Source organism: Pyrus communis, chromosome 6 (genome assembly GCF_963583255.1).
Source record: "Pyrus communis chromosome 6, drPyrComm1.1, whole genome shotgun sequence".
Taxonomy (NCBI): Eukaryota; Viridiplantae; Streptophyta; class Magnoliopsida; order Rosales; family Rosaceae; genus Pyrus; species Pyrus communis.
In genome coordinates, this window is record NC_084808.1 from 19,858,395 (window position 1) to 19,878,564 (window position 20,170).

A 20,170-nucleotide genomic window follows, 5' to 3' on the forward strand; every position below is an offset into this window, starting at 1 on the left:
CAATCGGTCAATCGTTCATTTAAGATCAAGTCATCGCGACCCTTGGACTAGCAATCTATGCATCTACATCAAATTTGAAGATTGAATCAGAGGAAAATTATAAATAGAGATTGTAACCCTACAAATTTACTTTGTAAATGTGTTCTCGTTTCATTCCTTATAGAATTTTTTTGTTTACATCCACAACCAAGCAACTCAAGCCATTTATGCGAGGAGTGGGCCCAAGTTATCGTATCTCAAGAGGAATGTCTCACATAAGCCAAAATATCAACAACAAAGTCTGCTTTTCAATAATATTGCAAAATGAAGTTCACTGAAATATATACAATAACTTCTGAATAGTATGTTAAATGTAAGGAGGTGTCAAGCAGAAGACGATCCTACATTTATGGCATAAATGAGGACCTTCAAATCTCCTTTACTTACCGCTTGGCAAAGCCATCCTTTTGTTTTCATGTTGAGGAAACTATGTGATGTTTTTTCTTTTTTTTTTGGTGAATTATGTTTGTCATGTTTTTAGGAACAAAAGAAAACAGTTGCTAAAGCCCAACAAGCTAGCAGGGTTCTTGCTTCATGCTTCATGTTTAGTATTTGTCTCACTTGTCTTCAATAGGCCCGCCCAATTTAACATATTATCTGTTTGCTTAAGGGCCTAAAATTTTTTGATGCGCTATGGGCTAAACACTCCAAGTATTAGCCCCTCTAGTGATTTTTTAATGCAATTGTCACATAACTACATATATAATTTGTTGATCAATATTTGATTTTTTTTAATACAATTGTCACACATACGTATATAATTTGTTGATCAATATTATTTAAGTCCATAAACACCATATGTGTTGGCACATACGTATATAATTTGTTGATCAATATTATTTAAGTCCATAAACATCATATGTGTTGTCAATTTCTAATATAACACGTTAACTGGTAAAAACTTCAAGTTTTCTCATCAAAATTATTCATTATTGAGTAGAGATTAGTAACGATTAACAAGATCATTTTGCAAGTCAAATTTATCTCCACGCAAGGAGAAGCTCTTTTGTCCAAAAATCCACATACGACACCAAAAACACTAAGTGAGACTAACTCTTGCCGGGTGAGACTAATTACACAAGGTTTTGGCTAAATTATTAAGTAGTGTCGCCACCTTACGTGATCTAAGTTTTCGTACCGTAAATTTTCTTGTGCAAAAAGTCAAATTTGAAACCTCTTCACTCCTTTGTATAGAAGAATTTCACCAGTGACACAAATGAACATGATGAAATTCTCCATGAGGTATTCAAATCTCACTTGGTTTTTATTTTGGACAATGCTAAATTGTCATTAACACACTACTAAAATGATCCAATCTCAATCTCAGCATCCTTGTCAATATTTTTTTTTCTTCTGATTAGTGATAAAGTGACATTTCATTAAACATTACACATGGATACATCGGTTCCAATTGGATACAATGTTCTAGTGATCAAGAAATTGATTTAGAGTGAATATGCTCAAACAATTGAGTAAACACCTAAACATCTACCACATGCACAAAAAATTACAATGACCATTGATACAAATATGTCACAAGGACAATAGGCGCAATAGATTCGTATTGCGACAACAATGGGTCATCGTAGAAGATCAAGACCACATAAAATCATCGATGGTACACGAGATCTCATTGTGTAGGATGACACTTCCATCGGATCCAGTTACCTAAGGTGGTCTTCGCTAAATTTGGGGTCACATGGTGACGAGCTGCTATGTTAGAACTCTTAATGCGGCATAATTAACTAATCTTGTTGCCTCGGGCAGCGTGAAAGCCATATCCCAATGGTCGAGACGACGAGGCTGTCAAATCCAGTCCCCCAATGCAGTTTGAGCGTCAAATCAGGCAGTACATGGTTGCATAGCCACATGACATACGAGTAAGGCCTGGTTTGGTACTGAGGTGATTCTGAAAAACGCTAGTATCAAAAAAAGCTAGGAGCTCTTTTTATGTTTGGTAAACATTCAGCTTCAGCTTTTTTTCACAGTTTTGGGTGAAAAAAAGCCAAAAACAAGAAGCTGCAAAACCCTGCTTTGAAAACCCAGCTTTTTTTCATATCTGTTTTACATAAAAGTTTACCAAACACTATATTACTGCTTTTTTTTTTTTCAAAAGCACTTTTACAAAAAAGTTTACCAAACACTCTGTTGCTCAGCACAGGAGAAGCAGCTTTTTTTCAAAGCACAGTAATACCAAACCAGCCCTAAGTCTTGGGGCAGTATTTGCTGAACGCCAACTGAGCTGAATTCAACAGATATCGCCACCTAAGGCTGTGCAAGTGCCAGATCCTTTTCTCGGGCAATATGACCATCGAAATTCGTCCTCAAGGTGTGCTATATCGAACTTGCCGCATGAAGTAGCTATTGTGTCAATGGGAGGATTCGACCCACCAACGATTACTAAATGTCGCTTCCAAATGGTGGGAAAAAGGGAAGAGATTGGGCAAGGAAGGCGAGCTGAACAAATGAAGAAAAAATGAGAAAAGCTGAAGAAAAAAATTGAACTGGGAAACAGAAGAAGAATGGCCACATGAGATGGAATGGCGGCAAGTGGGGAGAGAGAAGTAGAGGCAGATGGGTGACGGAAGGGAGGAGGACATGCATGCGTAGGGAAAGGGGAAAATGAATTAAAGAGATTGCAAGGTGGGAGGAGAGACAAAGGGGCAAAGGGAGAGAAGGAAGGAAGAAACAGAGAGATGGTGTGGTGAGAGAGATGTAGAGTGGAGGCGAGGAGGTTTGCCACTGACCCCAAATCGAAGCAAGGAGTTGACAACATTGGAACTAGACCTAAGGCTTTCTTTTGTTTCAGGGTTTCACAAGAAATTGGAGAGAGAATGGAGCGTTTCTTTGGTTTATTCAAAAAACCTCGTCAATCTAAAGATTATAAATACAATTCCGACTAGTCAGATATTATTTCCTCATCCATCTCTTTGTGTTTTATTGTTTATCAACATCTATTTTCTTGTCTTCATTGTTTTACAATATCTCCTTCTAGATATCATTTGGGAGTATTCCATATCCTAAAATGTCTCTAACTCGACTAGTATAAATGCACCTTTTTAGAGTTCATCTCTGATAACAGAACTATCGCACACTATACTTTTGTGTGTATTACTTATGTCTCATATATTTGCTTACTGGGGGTTCATCTCTGATAACCTAATCCTCCTATGATTGGGTTCAAGTTAAATGAAAGATATGATCATAGGGTTTGATGGCGGTCAGGCCGATCCATTACCGGTATTGTTTATCATCAAAAGTATTCATATTATAAAACAAGGCATAAAAATTATTTCTACAAAAGAAAAAAAAAATCAATTAAAACTATGATCGTTTAGTCAATCAAACTGTAGCAAATAGATAGATGGTTTGTAATATTTTTGCCAATTTAGACAATATGCTTTATACAATTCAATTTCTAAATATCTATTTTTATTGACTTTTGATTTTACATAATGTTTTATATATTAATGATTCTGATTATAAGCATGATGTTTCGTGGATGGGCCACAAACAATTTTTTTAGAGACGAGTATCTCTAAAAAAGATAGAAAAGTAAGTGTCACATATATGTGTGTGTGTATCTCAATGATTATTGAATTTGAAGTGTTTTTCTGATTTGTTATTATTAATAATTTTCATATTCATTCATTTATGTTCAAGGCATGTTTTTAGGACCAAGTACATTTTACATGCATCATCGCGATTTATAATTAGTTTAAAATGATTCACAAGATTTCAGTTTTTCATACTACACCCCAACGTTTCACATTGAATCACTTTACACATTTTATCAGGTTAGTGAGAAAATGAGAAAGTGGTGCATAAACTACCTCTATAATATAAGTTTGGTTTTTACCTTAGTCACAGCTTCGTGAACCAAGCAAAAAGTCAGGACTTCATCAAGATACACACTATTGCATGGTTATTAACTCCCTCAAAAGTATCGCTTGTATAAAAAAATGTCGAAGCTATTTTAAAAATACATGGTACAATAACATAAACAAACCAGTTGACAAAAGTTACATGATGATGTTTACTACAATGTAGCTCAAAAGTCAGAGGCAAAAAATGCTTAATCGAAACACCAGTAGGCAGTAGCTAGCGTCGATACAAGTAGATGTGGCTAATGGAATTTCTGGAAGAAGTCGTGAATGTGTGTGTTGATTTCATCAGGCTTTTCTTGTTGCAAAAAATGGGCAACTCCTTCCATTACAACTACTTGTTCCAGAAGCGGCGCATATTTCTTGAACCCGCCTTTGTGTATGAAGTCCTTGGCACCGGGAGAGTTATAAACTAGGTCCTGGTCTCCAACAATAAACTTAACCGGAACTTTCACTTGAGCACCAGTCCATGCTGTAGTCAGTTCCCAATTGCTGCATTGTTCATGCACAAGATGTTAATTAAAACAAGAATGATTACTAGATTCATCAGCCATACAAAGTTCGAAGAAAATTACGTACAGGTCCAAGTTCCGATAGTAGTTTATGCCGCCGGTGAAGCCCGTCTTCTCAAATTTAGTGGCATAGTAGTTAACTTCATCCTCAGACAACCAACTTGGCAAGACAATAGGAGCATCTGTGGGACGTCCAAATCCTTTGCCTTTAGGCAGGAAAAGTGGACCAGGGTTCCTATATGTTAGAAACTCCTTCAAAATTCTTGTAGTACCCATCTGAGCAAACTCAGCTTCTATCACTCCTGGCTCCTACAAATATGAGTAATTTGTCTAGTCATAAGAAAAAATTGCAATTGATATTATGCGAGTATGGCATTTCGAAATTACAGAGATACTATCTTCTTGTTTTGGTGTTTTGTTTGGGCACAAAAGTCTGTTTTTTGGGCTTCTCTCTGTTTTCCTGTGGTGGTCCATATTTCAGATGTGCATATATTGTAGTTGAGCCTCATTTCTTGTAATTATGTTGTGCTGGTATTACCTTTCTCTCCAAAAACAAACAATAGTGTTTTCGAACAAACCCAGTTTGATTATTAGTTCAGATTCACAGTCTATGAGAAGAGAACATTCATAGCAATTTCAGCTTATAACAAAGTTGATTATTTTTTTCATAAAGATTTAATGAAATGTATAGCTTAACCAAACTTAATCTTGATGACACAGGGCAGGATTATGTCACAATTATAAAGAAGAATAACGGTTAACTTGGGCTGGTAGAGGATGAGCAAAAACAGACTCAAATATTTGCTTTTGAAAGGTAGAAATTGCAATCAAACAATATATTGACGCCAAATCCTACTTTAAAAAAAAAAAAAAACAAAAACAAAAATACTTTGGGATTTAGATTCATTACACAGGTGGTCGTTTTCAATCTGTCCAGATGGTGTAGAAAACTAAGCTCTTTAAAATAATCACTGGAATAGTGTAACAGGCAAATGCAATATGTTGTAGCTTGTAGAGATTAAACTAATAAGCAAAAGCAAACCTTAAGGTTCAATTAAATTAAAAAAATTGAAAGTGAATCTTACTAGTCTTTTCTTTTTTGGTCTAACTCTTACATTTCTCATTTCATGATATAAGTCAAGGAATTTTTTTTGTAATTCCCATTACCCCCATGAATTGTCCATTAAACCTGTTTCCCTCTAATATTTTAAAAACATGCGAATATGTTTCGTACCATTAAATCCTTCAATGTTTTTGTACATTTTTTTTTGGTTTATTCAAATTATTCTAGTGGACAAAGAAAATTGTAAGAAACTTGATGGCACGCTTTAAAACATTAGAAAAGCAAAGTCGAGAGGCAATTGAAAGATGATTAAATTGTAATCAAATTTACCATTAGGGACTGATGTTAACGTTGACCTAAAAATAAAATAAAAACAATAAAAAAAAAATTCGACAGTAAAGTACGGATAGAATTTCATGGGGCTCAAAAAATCCCCAAAAAAATATATAAAATGCCAAACCTGAAATCTGCAAATGTAATAGTCATCGCCATAAACAGCTTGAAGGGACTTGATGATCTTCCTCTGAGGGTTTCGCGGCGAGAACGCCACGCTCAAGCTGACCAAGGCTTTGACCCGGTCGGGCCGGAACAGGCAGAGGTACCAAGCGATGATGGAGCCCCAGTCGTGGGCCACCACGAACACCTGCTCCTGATCGGGTGCGATGGTGTCCAGGAGCGCCACGAGGTCTCCAACCACGTGGAGGCAGGTGTAGCTGGAGGGGGAGGCGGGGGCATCAGTGTCGCCGTACCCGCGTAAGTCGGGGGCGACGGTGCGGTAGCCGAGGGCTGAGAGGGCGAGGATTTGGTGGCGCCAGGAGTACCAGAGATCGGGGAAGCCGTGGATGAAGAGGATGAGTGGGCCATGCCCTTTCTCGGCGACGTGCATGTTGATGCCGTTCACTTGGACTGTTCGGTGCTCTATTCCCTCCGACTCCATGATCATCGATCTCTCTCTCTCTCTCGCTCTCTCTCTCTCTCTCTCTCTCTCTTTTGTAATAGTTATCAGCGAGTGATTAGTGTTTGGGTGTTTTGGTGTCTTTTTATAGAAGGAAAGCAGCAGATATGGTCTGATAGTAACTGAGAATCTGTACGAAGATAAGATAGAGAAGGGAGGTGAACTTTCACGTGAAAACAACTAGCTTGTAAATGGAAGATGCTTTCCCTTTTTCTCCATCACTAGAAACAGTTAGTTTCTTTATTTTGAGAATTAGCCAACATGATTAGAAATTAAAGTCTAAATAATTAAATATGGACGACATTTAAGGATCCATGTACGTTTTTCAGGTCAATCAAAGGCCACAAAATTAGCTAGAACTGAATGCAGAAAGTATGGAAACGCAACTTGTACATTTTCTAACCGAACAATAGATTATGCTATTGCGGATATACCTACTTGCTCAGAAATATTAGAAGTGCAAGTGTGAGATAATTGCATATAATGACAGAAATTAACATGATAGTGTAGGTGATGACAACGATAACGGTGACAAGAGCAATGAGTTGGTGATAGTGATGGTGGTTCCAATAAAGAGGTGTGGTAGTTTGGCTGCCAAGATAACAATACCATAGTGCAAAGTGGCAAGCTAAATATAAACTTTAATTTAGTAATTAAATTACCTCTTGAACTTTTAGGAATAGTAGATGCTTCACCATTGTACTCAACATGCATCCATTATTCGGTCTACATTTCTTACATGACAACATGTTAAATGAGTCGATACCATACAGAGATATACAGATAGTTTCACGAGTTGTATGCAAATAGAGAATGAAAATGTGAAAATCTGATGGTGAGGAAATATTTATAAATGTTCGAGGAGTAATCATAAAATAAAAACTTATGGTGATAAATAACAAGGATTTTTTTTTTAATAAACGATATTATCTATAATAAAATAAAGACAGTGGATTTAGCCTCATAATATGTTAACAATAATATGATTTAAATCTACTTTTAATAAGAATCGAGCTTAAAACTTTTTATTTATAAATGAAGATGAATACTAAATAACTTAAATAAAAGGACGAAACCGTCAGTATACTAGTTAGGGTTCGGTACGACGACCATCAGAGCCCACTGAACTAAAGGAGCGAAATACGGGTTAAATGTGTTTCACGAAATGGCCTCTCTCCCCTCGCTTTTGAGAGAATCGGATTATGGGAGTGGGACCCAGAACTCAGAAGATTTATTTTCCTAGCTAATAATTGTTGCACAGAACATCAGAGCCCAGAATCGGCTGTGTACACGAAGCAGAGCATGATTCTTTCTTTTCCTATTTTCACTCATTTTTCTCTTTTTCTCTTATATTTTATTTTTTATCTTAGTGTTTTTGTAAAAAAAATTAATATAATATATTAACGTGGTTTAATCGTAATCGTTCAAATAAAAATTAAAAGAAAGAGAAATAAGAAATAAGAGAATCCCCCTCCACATGGAACTAAGGTCATATATTACGGAATATGTCAATGATCTCCATTTACTTTGTTTATTTTGATACACACCTTGAGTTTTGAATTTCCTTTATTGGACATTTGTGACACCAATCAACATTCATTAGTCTTTTTGTTAATTCAAAATGATTTATCCTTCTAATTTAGCATTATCTACAATAATTAAGATTTATCTTCAGTTCCTAAAAGTTGTTACATACTTTACTTATCTACCAAAAAAAAAAAAAAAAAAAATTTTATCTAGAGTATCATCTATGAATATATTTTTTTTAATTATACCAAAATGATGAAATATTCATTTTTATATGGTTTCGTAATTGGGTACATTTTAATTTAGAATTGGTACATTTTCATTTGCCACGGGTACGGTTCCATTTAGCGTGAGTGCTTTTCAATTTGAAAATAAAAATAAATTTAAACTTATTAAACTGACATGTAATTCCAATGCTTGCTCACAAACAAAAGAGAAAGGTAAAAATTCTTGTTGAGGTTCACCAGGGTGCAACACATAAGAGAGAGACTAACTCTAAAATGATGTGGAAATTCCAAATAGATCAAGGAAAACCAAATGCTTTCTCAAGAAGCGAAAAGCAAACCCCACAGTGACTTATCTACTAGAGCAATCAATTATATGCACAATGTTTGGGCCGGAACGCAGTAGGTTGAACATGAATACCCTATTTAACGCAATGGGTTTGAACTTTGAATTAGAACGCAAAAAATTGAATATGCAGTACCCTATTTATCAGAGCAATCCACTACATACAAAATTGAGAGTTTTTTAATTTTTCCTCAGTTGTGGCCACGTGTATACTAAGGTGGATGGTGTTGAAACAGGCCTACCTCTTTTTTTTTTCACACCACAAAATATTTGGGCTCTATCAATGAAGCATAAAGAATAGACTTTGTATCTAAACCCACTATTAAGGCCCACTTAAATAAATAAATAACTGAAATACCCACAACCTCATTAGCTCAGCGGCGCGTGTGGGCAGCAGTAGCCTCCAGTGATCCCAAACAGCAGGGCCTTCGGATCTTCCACAATGTGTCAAACCAAACAGGAATCGGTAGCTCCATGAAACCGACTTATCATTCCCTTATATCCCCTTTCATCATCTGCTCCTTCTGATTGGCAGTTGGCATATGACGTTTTGGTCACATTGCCGTTGAGCTTGCACATTATTGCCCTGGTCAAAAGATATGCATCACCATTTTTGCGCATTACCCTTACAAGTTTTGGTCACGTGAAGTTATTGAGTGGCATAAAATTTGTGAAGCTATCATGGACAGCTCCACTTTTGAGAAAGTCCTATTAGGGTTTCTCAACCAACAAACAACTTTTTCCATCACCAAGTGACTAACAGTTAATAGACAAAACAAAAGATAAGAACGAGCAACAACAAACACCAAAAGGAGGATCTAGCTCTCCTCCAAAGGATCAAAGTTCAAACGCCTTTGCAGTTTGCAAAAAACAAAAACGGACAAACAAATCCAACCCCATTTAGCATCCCGCTTAATTAATCCAAAGAAAAGCAATTAGTAAAATATATAGGCTCTCCAAAAGACTAACAATGTAATTAAATTTAGGGGTGGAAAAAATTCCCGAAAATCCCGAACCGAACCAAAAAAATCCCGATCCCAAACCAAAAAATTCCCAAACCGAAATTCCCGAACCAATCCCAAAATTTCGGTATGGGATTCGGGATTGGCTTCTCGCTATTTCGGGAATCCCATACCAAACCGAAAATATATAATATTAATTATTATATATATATTATTCTTTTATAATTGATGCTAGTAGTTTCTAATTCATGCTCAGCAACCTAGAATGCCCTACACCTTGCATATTTTTCATGTTCTGTTTGATATTCATGTGGATTTTATTATTGTTGCTGCCATGGCTGATGATTTCAGAAGGCTTGATTCTTTTGTCTCTCAACAGATTGCAAAAAGAGTTTAATTAATTTGAATTTTGACTATGATAAAAAGAGTCAAGCATGCCAGTGTTCAATTAAATGGTAGTGTGAATGAAATGAAATTCCTAGTTCATGAATGTGTTATTGAATTATATATTTGAAGAACAATTCATAATTTCATATTTCAATTTGGGATTCCCGATTTGTTCCAAAATCCCGAAAATATTTCGGGATTCCCGAAATTTGGGATTCCCGAAAATTTGGTTTGGGATTGGTCTTCAAATTCCCGTCCCGAAAAATTTCGGTTTGGGATTCGGGATACTAGTTTCGGTATGGTATCCCATACCGAACCATCCCTAATTAAATTAAGGGAAAATTAGAATCCCTGCACTTTTCTAATACTCTTTAGATTAAATATTGGTTCTATTTTGAAATTTGATTAGGACGCCTAAATGATAGCCATGTCAGTGTTTTTATATTTATTTAGATTACATGTAATTATTGTGTTTTTTTTTTAATTTAAAATGTTAATTATTATCCTTTAAGGTTGATATATTTTTGTATGTGGCATTTTTTTAGAAAGCCAGTTTCTTCTCCCACATTTGAGCTGTATGGTTTCTTCTCCCACGTTAGAATTCTATGATCCCCATTTTTGAATTTTGAATGGACTTATCCATTTCAATTAGTGTTTGTTTTCACTATTTTACATTGATATCATGTGAGATAATTAGATGTATTCTCTATTTTCGGAGGCTTGAGGCTAGTACGTTCATATAATATATTTAAACGTACCGAATACATACTAAGAAGATATATAAAGTAACTTACCAAATATGTTTTTTTTTAAAATAAATATAAACGTACCAAAATAATATATAAATGTACCAAATACATACAAAAAATAAATATGAACATATCAAATACGTACCAAGAAAATATATAAAATAACGTACCAAATATGTACTAAAGAGAAATATATGTTTAATCAAGAGGAAATATATATACCAAATATGTTTTTTTTTTAAAATAAATATAAACGTACTAAATACATACAAAAAAGAAAACAAACATACCAAAAGGTATATTAAATATAATGGCAAGTTGCATTCATGGGTATTTTGAAAGACTTTTTATTGGAATTAAATTCTACAATATTTATCTACAAGATTTTAGGAGTTTTGATGTATTATTTAGGAATTAAAAGGTATATTTATATAATGGCAGTTTGGGTAATTTAAATTATAAAAAATGCTACTTCTAATCCATGTGACACCTAAATTGTAAGAAAATGTTTATTCAAAACTCTAAAAGGCATAAATGTTTAATCTCAAAATTTTAAAATCTAGGCATCTGTATCAAAACCCCCTTAAATTAAAGAATTAAATATGTGCATATTAATAAAATTAAAATTTAATGTGGAGAGATTAAATAAAAATACACATTAAATAACAAAAAAATGAATACAAATTTTAATAAAAGTACACTTCAAAAGATTAAATTGAATATGTAATCTAGTACTATATTTTTTTTTTTTTAACTTGTAATCTTTTGGAAGAACTAAGGTTCAAAAACCCCTTAATTAAATGTAGACACCTGAAATACTAATTAAGTAACCAAATATATAGGCACGGCAGAGGTAGAGTTCCTCTTTTGCTGCTGCTCCATGTTGAGCTCCCTCAGGTTCAGGTAAGGAATGCCCATCTCATCCTTACTCGCCGGAGACATAGTCCCGGCGAGCGGCCAAGACGACGGCCGGGTAGTACTCAGGCAAGGAGCGCACGACCCGCTTCTGCTCTCAGTGATATAAACCGGCCCAGAAATCGATCCCCGGAAGGCTTTGGCCCTGGCCTGGTGTTGGACATCTTCATCGCCGCCGCGTATGGCGGAGACACGGCGGTGGTGGTGGTGGGGTGTCACCTTGTTCCATTTGAAGAAATGCAGAGCGCTTTTCCACCAGCGCTTCTTCTTGGTTTTGTTGTGGTGTGGCTTTTCTTTTGAGATGGGCTTTTGGAGCTTGAAGTGTTTGGAGTCTATGGATCTCGTCGTCTCCCGCTTGTGCCTCCTTGCTTCCTCCGAAACCTTCATTTTTTTGACATGAAAAGAAACGGGTCAGATCAAAATTTATTGCAGAGTGAGAGTGTAGAGAGAGAGGAGAGAAGAAAGAAATGGGACCTGAAAGTAGTCGACTTGGGGGTCGAAGCCATAGTCGCTGAAGTGTTGGGGTTGTGGCATCGGAAAGATTGGTGACTTGCTGGACATTTTTCTCTCTGGCTTTTTTGGCTGTTTTTAAGTGCTTTTGGGGTTCCTTCTTTGTGGGAAAGCAGAAGGAGGCATGGAGGGAGGGAGGGAGGGAGGGAGAAGAAGGGAAGTTGGGGGAGTGGGTAGGGTGGGAGGCTTTGGGGCTCAGCGGGAAGTAATGGCCGGTGGGTATTGGAAGGAATCCCATTAAATGCTATGTGCAAATTCCAAGTTTTATCCGTATTAAACATTGTGCTAAAATAAAAAAGCGACAACAAATTAAAAAAAAAAAGATCTCATTTTTCAGATAATCCCTGCTTTTCTTAAGTAGAATAAATTAGGGTGCTTTAGATTTTGGCCCTTACAATTCATTATTTATAGATAAAAACCCATCTATCTTTAAAGATCCAGTTTAAGCCCTAATTTAAAATTTGCAAACATATAGGAACACTATTGACCTATTAATGCAATTTATTTACACTCATGCCACTCATACTTTATGGTCCCTTTTTCAAATTCCTAAATTTATGCCAAATTAAAAGTAGTAGAACAAGTGAAATAAAATGAAAAAAAGTGTTTGCATTAACCGTATCTATGTTAAACTAGAAAAGTAGTTTTTTTTTTTTTTTTTTTTTTCGTGATATATTTTGTAGCAATTTTATCCATATTAATTGGTAGGTAAATTAGATTGTTCCAATTATTTAAAAAAAAATACTACACCTATATTATATATTTTGAATCAAATAACATTCCTCTAACTTGTAGGTAAATTATTTTCTATGTATTGTTATATATGTTAGACACGTTTTGTTGTTGTATAAACATGAGTGGAACATAATATTGTTGATTTTATACATCAAACTGCATTTCTTTTGTTATAGGTAAATTATTTTCCATGTACAAGTACTTATGTTAGGCAAGTTTAGTTGTTGGTACCTACACCCATGGTATAATTGGTGTAGGTAAATTATTGGAAATTAATTTGTAGTTAGGTAATGAACATTTTGCATCATTAGAAATGAACATTTCAAAGAGTAGGTAGGTAAATTAATTTGTTCTAATTATATAAAAAAAATTACACGACCTAGTTATATTTAATTTTTCCAATTATTAAAAAAATTTATGCTACACCCAACCAAATAACATTTCTCTAACTTGTAGGTAAATTATTTTCCATGTATTGTTAGATATGTTAGACACGTTTTATTGTTTTATAAACATGGGTATAACATAGTATTTTTAATTTTATGCATCGAACTACATTCCTTTTTAATATAGGTAAATTATTTTCCATGTAATTAGTACATATGTTAGGCATGTTTTGTTGTTGGTATATTATTTTGCATCATTGTAAAAAAGAGATATTATATTACACCCATGGTATAATTGTTGTAGGTAAATTAATGTGCATGTAGATAATGAAATACAATGTTCTAATATATTAATAAAAACGGATAAATTCAAAAGTATTCAAGAATAGGGTGAAAAAACTAAATCGAATAGTTTTATGAAAATTCAAAACCTTTCTAAAAAATTAATATGCAATAAATTTTTCACATTAATGTCTTTTTTTTTCTTGTTGCAAAATCATTTACTATTTCCTTACAATTAATTGTCTACATCAAGTATGTAATAGGGGTATTTTAGGCATGTGAAAAATGTAAAATGTGTGAATTAATATGAAGTTAATGAATTTGTTTATGTGGATCCTAGTCATTGGGTTTTCTTTGAGTAAAAAAGATATGTAGGATTTTATATGAAGAAAATTGAGTTTGAAGGCCTAAAGTCATATTTTCACAATAAATTAATAGAAGCTAGCTACTTATGGTCTCACCTTATCATCTTGGAGATCCACTTCATCACGTGTTTAGTTTAAAACTTTGATTAATCAACGGAAACCAAATCACATGACCTCCATACAATCTTTGCTATTTTAATTTAATGCACGCAAATTGAAATAAAAATAAAGATTGAAGAGCAAACCCCACTCAACCTTTGTCAAGTAGCTCTCACGACTAATGACATTGAATGATCGACCAAATTGGTCATGTGCTTTTCAACTCCACGCATGTTGCTGCACTTGTTCGGTGAGATCGATATATTTGTGAAATTTGGATGCCAATATATGGTTTATCATTTATTACCATGTGAAGATCTTAGTACAAGAATTTTACGTCCAATTTTTGTACTTTAAGTGAGTGTAATAATCAAACTCTTATCGTGAGTGTACAAGCTAGTACTTTACTATTCAACCCCGTTACCAAAAACAAATTAAATATAACACCATCTACCAAGCATCCTCATTTATGGCATCAATGAGGACCTTCAAATCTCCTTTACTTACCGGTTGACAAAGCCATCTTTTTGTTTTCAAGTTGAGGAAACTATGTGATGTTGTTTTTTGTTTTTATGGTGAATTATGTTTGTCATGTTTTTAGGAACAAAAGAAAACAGTTGCTAAAGCCCAACAAGCTAGCAAGGTTCATGCTTCATGCTTCATGTTTAGTATTTGTCTCACTCGTCTTCAATAGGCCCGCCCAGTTTACCATATTGTTTCTTTGCTTAAAGGCCTAAAATTCTTTAATGCGCTATGGGCCAAACGCCCCCAAGTATTAGCCCCTCTAGTGATTTTTTAATGCAATTGTCACACAACTACGTATATAATTTGTTGATCAATATTGGTTTTTTGAATGCAATTGTCACACAACTACGTGTATAATTTGTTGATCAATATCATATTTAAGTCCATAAACATTATATGTGTTGTTAATTTCTATTATAACACGTTAACTGGTAAAAATTCCAAGTTTTCTCGTCAAAATTATTCATTATTGACTAGAGATTAGTAACGATTAGCAAGATCATTTTGCAAGTCAAATTTATCTCCACATAGGGAGAAGCTCTTTTGTCCAAAAATCCATATACAACATCAAAAACACTAAGTGAGACCAACTCTTGTACTATAATATGGTTTGAACCCATACCATCATGCAAGAGCTTAACTCACTTCTACCATTGTGGTCATTGTTAATTGATAAGGGAAAAGAGAACGATGATGATTGAATTTGTATCATAATGCATAACATAATTGATTTCTACCACTACAGTAAAGCGCTATGTGCCTATTTTCTTGAATTTGTATCCTTGTTTATTTGCTGTGGTTGGTTGCTCCACTGATTGAGCCATTTTTTTTACCATTTCTAAAATAATACCCAAAACTATACAAATCTTATTATAAAAGTAAATAAATGATTGATTGATTGATCAGTTTATTCTTTTGGTAAAAATTGATTGATTGATTGATCGATTGATTTTGTGAAAGGGCAGGGAGGGAAATTCCCAGAAGCAGACAAGAAAATGAATCAAAAATGAGAAACGTAGGTAGCAGACAAGGGCAAGACAGTAATTTCGCTCAATTCCGCGTCAACCCCTCTTTGGCGTCTGAAAATCGAGACAGAATATGGTACAAGACGCGGGTTCTGTGTCTTGCTCTATTTCTGTAATTAGTAGGAAAATAGAGAGCATCAGTAACACACATTCCCACTCCATAGTCCATACCCATTACCCACTGAAACGAAACCACCATGAACCTTCCTCTCACTCTCCCACTCCTCACTTTGCCCCTCTTTATTAATATTCTCCACATCCAATATCTCTCATCTTCTTTCTTTCTATATCCTTCTCTCAGACATTATCAAACACCTTCCCTGCACTCCAACCATGGACCGCCGCCCGCACGCCGACCATCTCGACGCCGCCCCGACGCAGCCCTACAAGGGCTACGAGCTCAGCGGCAAGATCATGCTCTGCGCCATCGTCATCCTCTTCTTCGTCGTCATCCTCATGCTCTGCCTCCACCTCTACGCGCGTTGGTACCTCCTGCGCCGCCCTCGCCCCCATGTCCGCCGCAATCGCCGGAACCGCCGCACCCATATTGTCTTTCACGAGGACGCGGCTGCCCTCTCCGCCGTCCCCACCAGCAGCCTCGACGCCTCCATCCTTAATTCCCTCCCTGTATTCGTTTACTCGTCCAAATCGAGTCAAATGGCGCCGTTTCGGCAGCAGCCCATTTTGGAGTGCGCCGTCTGCTTGTCGGAATTCGAGGACGACGAAACGGGGCGTTTGCTTCCCAAGTGTAAGCACAGCTTCCATACCGAGTGTATTGATATGTGGTTCCAATCTCACTCCACGTGTCCCCTCTGCCGGGCCATCGTGGAACCGGGCCCGGAGTCCGAAACCCGGGCCGACGTGGTTCTGAATGTCTGCGAACCGGACGAGCCGGGTCCGAGCTCCTATTTGTGCTCGGAGTGTTGTAATTCCGAGTCGGCGTCGCCTGGGGGGCGGAGAAAGCCGTCGAACATCGTGATTCCGAGAAGGAACGAGAGTTTTGGGAAGGGGGAGGGCTCGGGATGCGGCGAATCGCCGGCGGCTCAATCATTTAGGTCCCCGATGAGTCGGATGTTGTCGTTTAGGACAATGCTAAATAGGGAAAAACGGAACGGCGGCGTTTCGCCTTCGGGAGGAAACGGGGGGAGTTCCAGTTCGGTGGCGGGGTCGGATATCGAACTCGGTGGACGACTAGGGACCAGCGAGTGCACTCGGAGAGAGTAAAAAATGGTGACGTGGCTGTAATTTTATCGAAATTGGGGGCGGAGACATCCGGCGACTATCCGTCAGTCAGCGTTGACAGAATCGGGGCAAATGTGGAAATTAAATTTATACGTGGCAGGATAGAGGAGCAGTGGAATTCGCGCTGTTTTTGGACGTGTATATATAATATTTTTTTCCTTTCCATTACATTGATGTTTTTTTTTTCTGGGTATTCGTTTCCTAAATTATAAAAAGCTGTTAATTTTTTTATTGAATTTTAATTTTAATCGATTACTTTTTAGAATTTTTATAAATTGTCAATTTCTTCTTTGAATCTTAATTTTAATCGATTATCTTTCTGAATTTTTATAAATAGTTAATTTTTTCCTTGACGTTAAATTTTAAAATTTTCATCTAATTTTTTTATCCATTTTGATCAAGTGGACAAACGACAACTATATGGGGAAAAAAGAATGGAAATTGGATAGATGAAAATTAGATGAAAAATCTAAAATCTAACGCTAGGAGGAAATTGGCGTTTTATAAAATTTTAAAGGGTAATCGGCTAAAGTTAAAGTTCAGGAGAAAGTGGCTAATTATAGAAGTTCAAAAGGGTAATTAGCTAAAATTAAAGTTCAGGAAAAAAATTAACATCTATACAAGTTCAAAAGACAAACCGCCGAATATCTCTTTTTTCTTTCGGTTTTGTCTTGTTTTGTAATTATACAAATCTATTGGTACAAAAATTAGAATGAAAGAAGAATTTTGGGGTGTTTTGGAATTTCAAATGAATGGTGTTGAGTGGGTAACAAACAGAGAAACGATTTGGTTCTGGCAGAAATTTGGCTGTTTCCATTAGGATCTTTCAGAACTCCTTTGTCGTATAATTTTTGGGATTGTTTTGTCATAACCCCATGTTGAATGATGTTTGTGATTATATTGTCACACTGTCTTATCATTTTTTTCATTACTATGTCTTGGCATTAGGTGTACAATATTTGCATATGTAACTATGTCTCGTAATCAGGTGTATAATTTATGTTTATTTTTCTCACTAAGTATGTATAATAATATATATATATGTATGTATCTTATTTGGTATGTTAACAAATACCAATCACGTAAAAATGTACTCACAACATGTGCACGATGAACACTTCAATTTCATATATAAATTTCTCATATTAGCTGGCCATATGAGAATGTCTATTAAATAAAAATTTAAAATTTTGGTTGGTGAAGAATTGAAACATCTTCTTATGAAAAAAAACCACGTGGAAAATCATAGAGCCTTCGCAGCCGATGGAGAGGAAAATAATAAATGACAGCTTTGTAAGGCCACCGTCACCAGTGGCAGCTGCTGCAGCCTGCCCCGCGATGTTATTTGCAACGTGTTATTCACCATTATTTTTTGCTTGAATATTCTTTTCTTTTTGTTTGACAATATTTCAGGTAAGAACTTGAATTAACTCCATGACGAGTATTATTGAGGTTTCTTAAAATGATAATTCGAGGGATAACTCAATCTCTTATAAGCATTTGCATGATTTAGTCTCTTACGGATGTAGAACTTTATCATCACATTCTTACAAAAACTTCTTCAAATTTTCATGTTAAATTAGTATTTTATAAAAAAATTTCATAATTTTTTTTAAAATGAACGATAATTTGTATTTTTTTTAACAAACGATATTATTTACACTAAGAGAATTAAGGGGGGGATAGGTTTAGTCTCATAATGGGTTAGTAATAATGTAGTTTGAATTTACATTTGGCTAGAATTAAACCTAAGACCTTTCACTTATAAATGAAAAGTAACACCACTAGACCGTAATACTAAGTAACAATGATAATTCATACTTTAGAGTGCATAGATCTAGAAAAAAAGTGTATAAATCACTCACTTTTCTTTAAACCTTAATTTCAACCATAGACAAAAATAGTATGTGGTCAATATTCTAATGAATAAGTTGTTACGTTTCTACCTATAAAGAACGCGTTTCCTTTATATCTAAGCCTCTTAAAACACAAAATCATTCACCTTTACATCTCTATCTTCAACATTAAATTTATGAGTTATCAACTCCAATTTCATTTTTGGTTGTGAATTCTTTGGAAATGGAATGAATTTCTCTTGTTTTTTCTTTCTATAAATAGATGACTTGAAGTAAGATGGATAATATTTCGTTTATTTTCTGGGATCTGTGGATTGATTGAGACTCAGAGGAAATTTCGGTCACAAGTATGCGTCAAAGAAGAAAATGCCTTCTTCACCAAAAAAAAAAAAAAAAAAAAAAAAACACGAAGAAGAAGAAGAAAAAAAAATATGAAACAATTAAAATGGTATTACCCTTATAAACAAGTTTTTTTTTTTAACTTATTTTAAGTTATATAAAAATATGCAAACTTGATCTTAGCTTAGTTGATTAGATTAGTGTGCTCACCTTTTTTTCACTCAAATTCAAATCACCATGACGCATGTTAGATCAATTCATTGTAAATTATTCTATCAATTTAAAGTGTAAATACTAAAAAAAAGTACCAAAATCCGTATTCGAAAAATAAAAGATGAAACGATTTCCAGGTCCCCGAGAGCTCCAAATCAAAACACAACGCGAAAATACATAGGGTTTACTGTTTATGGTTTTGACCTAGTCTCCTAAAAAACAAGTCGTGTTGGCTTTCTCCACACGGCACACGCTTTGTTAGCGGTGATGCATGAGAAATGGATCAAGTAACGTCGTAGTTGTTGGAAAAACCAAGCTAAGCTGCCCAGATTACGTACTCAATCAGATTTTCTTTTAGTCACATTGCTATACCGTGTTCATGGGGTCGTAGACCTTATTATGTACTTGATGTTAGACCTTATTTAAGTTACGTACAATTTGGGTTACTCTACTTGTATTTCTATTTCATGTTTTTCATTCAGAAACGATTGTCATATATTTTAACGTCACATGATGTAGAATTTACCGTGAATGTGATCCTATTATTTTCCATGATGTAAAATTTGCTGTGTACATGACCCCATCATTGTTTACTAAAAATATAAAATTACAAATGCCATATCTCATTTATCAAAGTTAAAAGTTCACATTTGTCGATGAAGAGGGTAATTCCAAATATGAAAAGTCGAGCCTGTTTGGAACTGATCTAGGAAATTATTGATGGATTATTAGAGAGCTTTTCGAGTAATAAAAATAGAGTTTTAACGAAAAGCTCACGATATTGTTCACTTTAACAAAAAATTACATTTTTACATTAAAAAATTAATCCTGGTACTATTTAGTTTACCTTTTATTTTATTCTTATCATTAAAACTCAAAATTTTTAAACCTTTTTCATTAGTTTTCCTTAATAAAAAATATAAAATGTATTTGATTCTCATCATCATTAAATTTTTTAAAGAGTCCACTCTCCTTAATTATTAATTTTATTTTATTTAAAATATGCCCACTCATATGTGCGCATGCAATT

The 20,170-nt window shown here is 35.0% G+C and overlaps 3 protein-coding genes across 3 annotated transcripts; 1 reads left to right on the top strand and 2 right to left on the bottom strand.

The window, feature by feature from the left end:
- Positions 1-3,961: 3,961 nt before the first annotated feature.
- On the bottom strand, positions 3,962-6,708 carry LOC137737738 (uncharacterized). Its single transcript, XM_068477289.1, has 3 exons — positions 5,959-6,708; positions 4,503-4,744; positions 3,962-4,415 (listed from the first exon to the last, which is right to left on the bottom strand). Exons 1-3 carry the CDS (start codon positions 6,439-6,441, stop codon positions 4,166-4,168), a joined length of 975 nt encoding a protein of 324 aa, XP_068333390.1. The 5' UTR covers positions 6,442-6,708; the 3' UTR covers positions 3,962-4,165.
- A 4,603-nt stretch (positions 6,709-11,311) lies between these two features.
- On the bottom strand, positions 11,312-12,209 carry LOC137738443 (uncharacterized). Its single transcript, XM_068478078.1, has 2 exons — positions 12,038-12,209; positions 11,312-11,944 (listed from the first exon to the last, which is right to left on the bottom strand). The coding sequence occupies exons 1-2, from the start codon at positions 12,122-12,124 to the stop codon at positions 11,471-11,473; spliced, it is 561 nt and encodes a 186-aa protein (XP_068334179.1). The 5' UTR covers positions 12,125-12,209; the 3' UTR covers positions 11,312-11,470.
- Positions 12,210-15,602: 3,393 nt separating this feature from the next.
- Positions 15,603-17,514, top strand: LOC137738028 (RING-H2 finger protein ATL2-like). The gene has a single exon (XM_068477630.1). The coding sequence runs from the start codon at positions 15,824-15,826 to the stop codon at positions 16,712-16,714; it is 891 nt and encodes a 296-aa protein (XP_068333731.1). The 5' UTR covers positions 15,603-15,823; the 3' UTR covers positions 16,715-17,514.
- Positions 17,515-20,170: the final 2,656 nt, after the last annotated feature.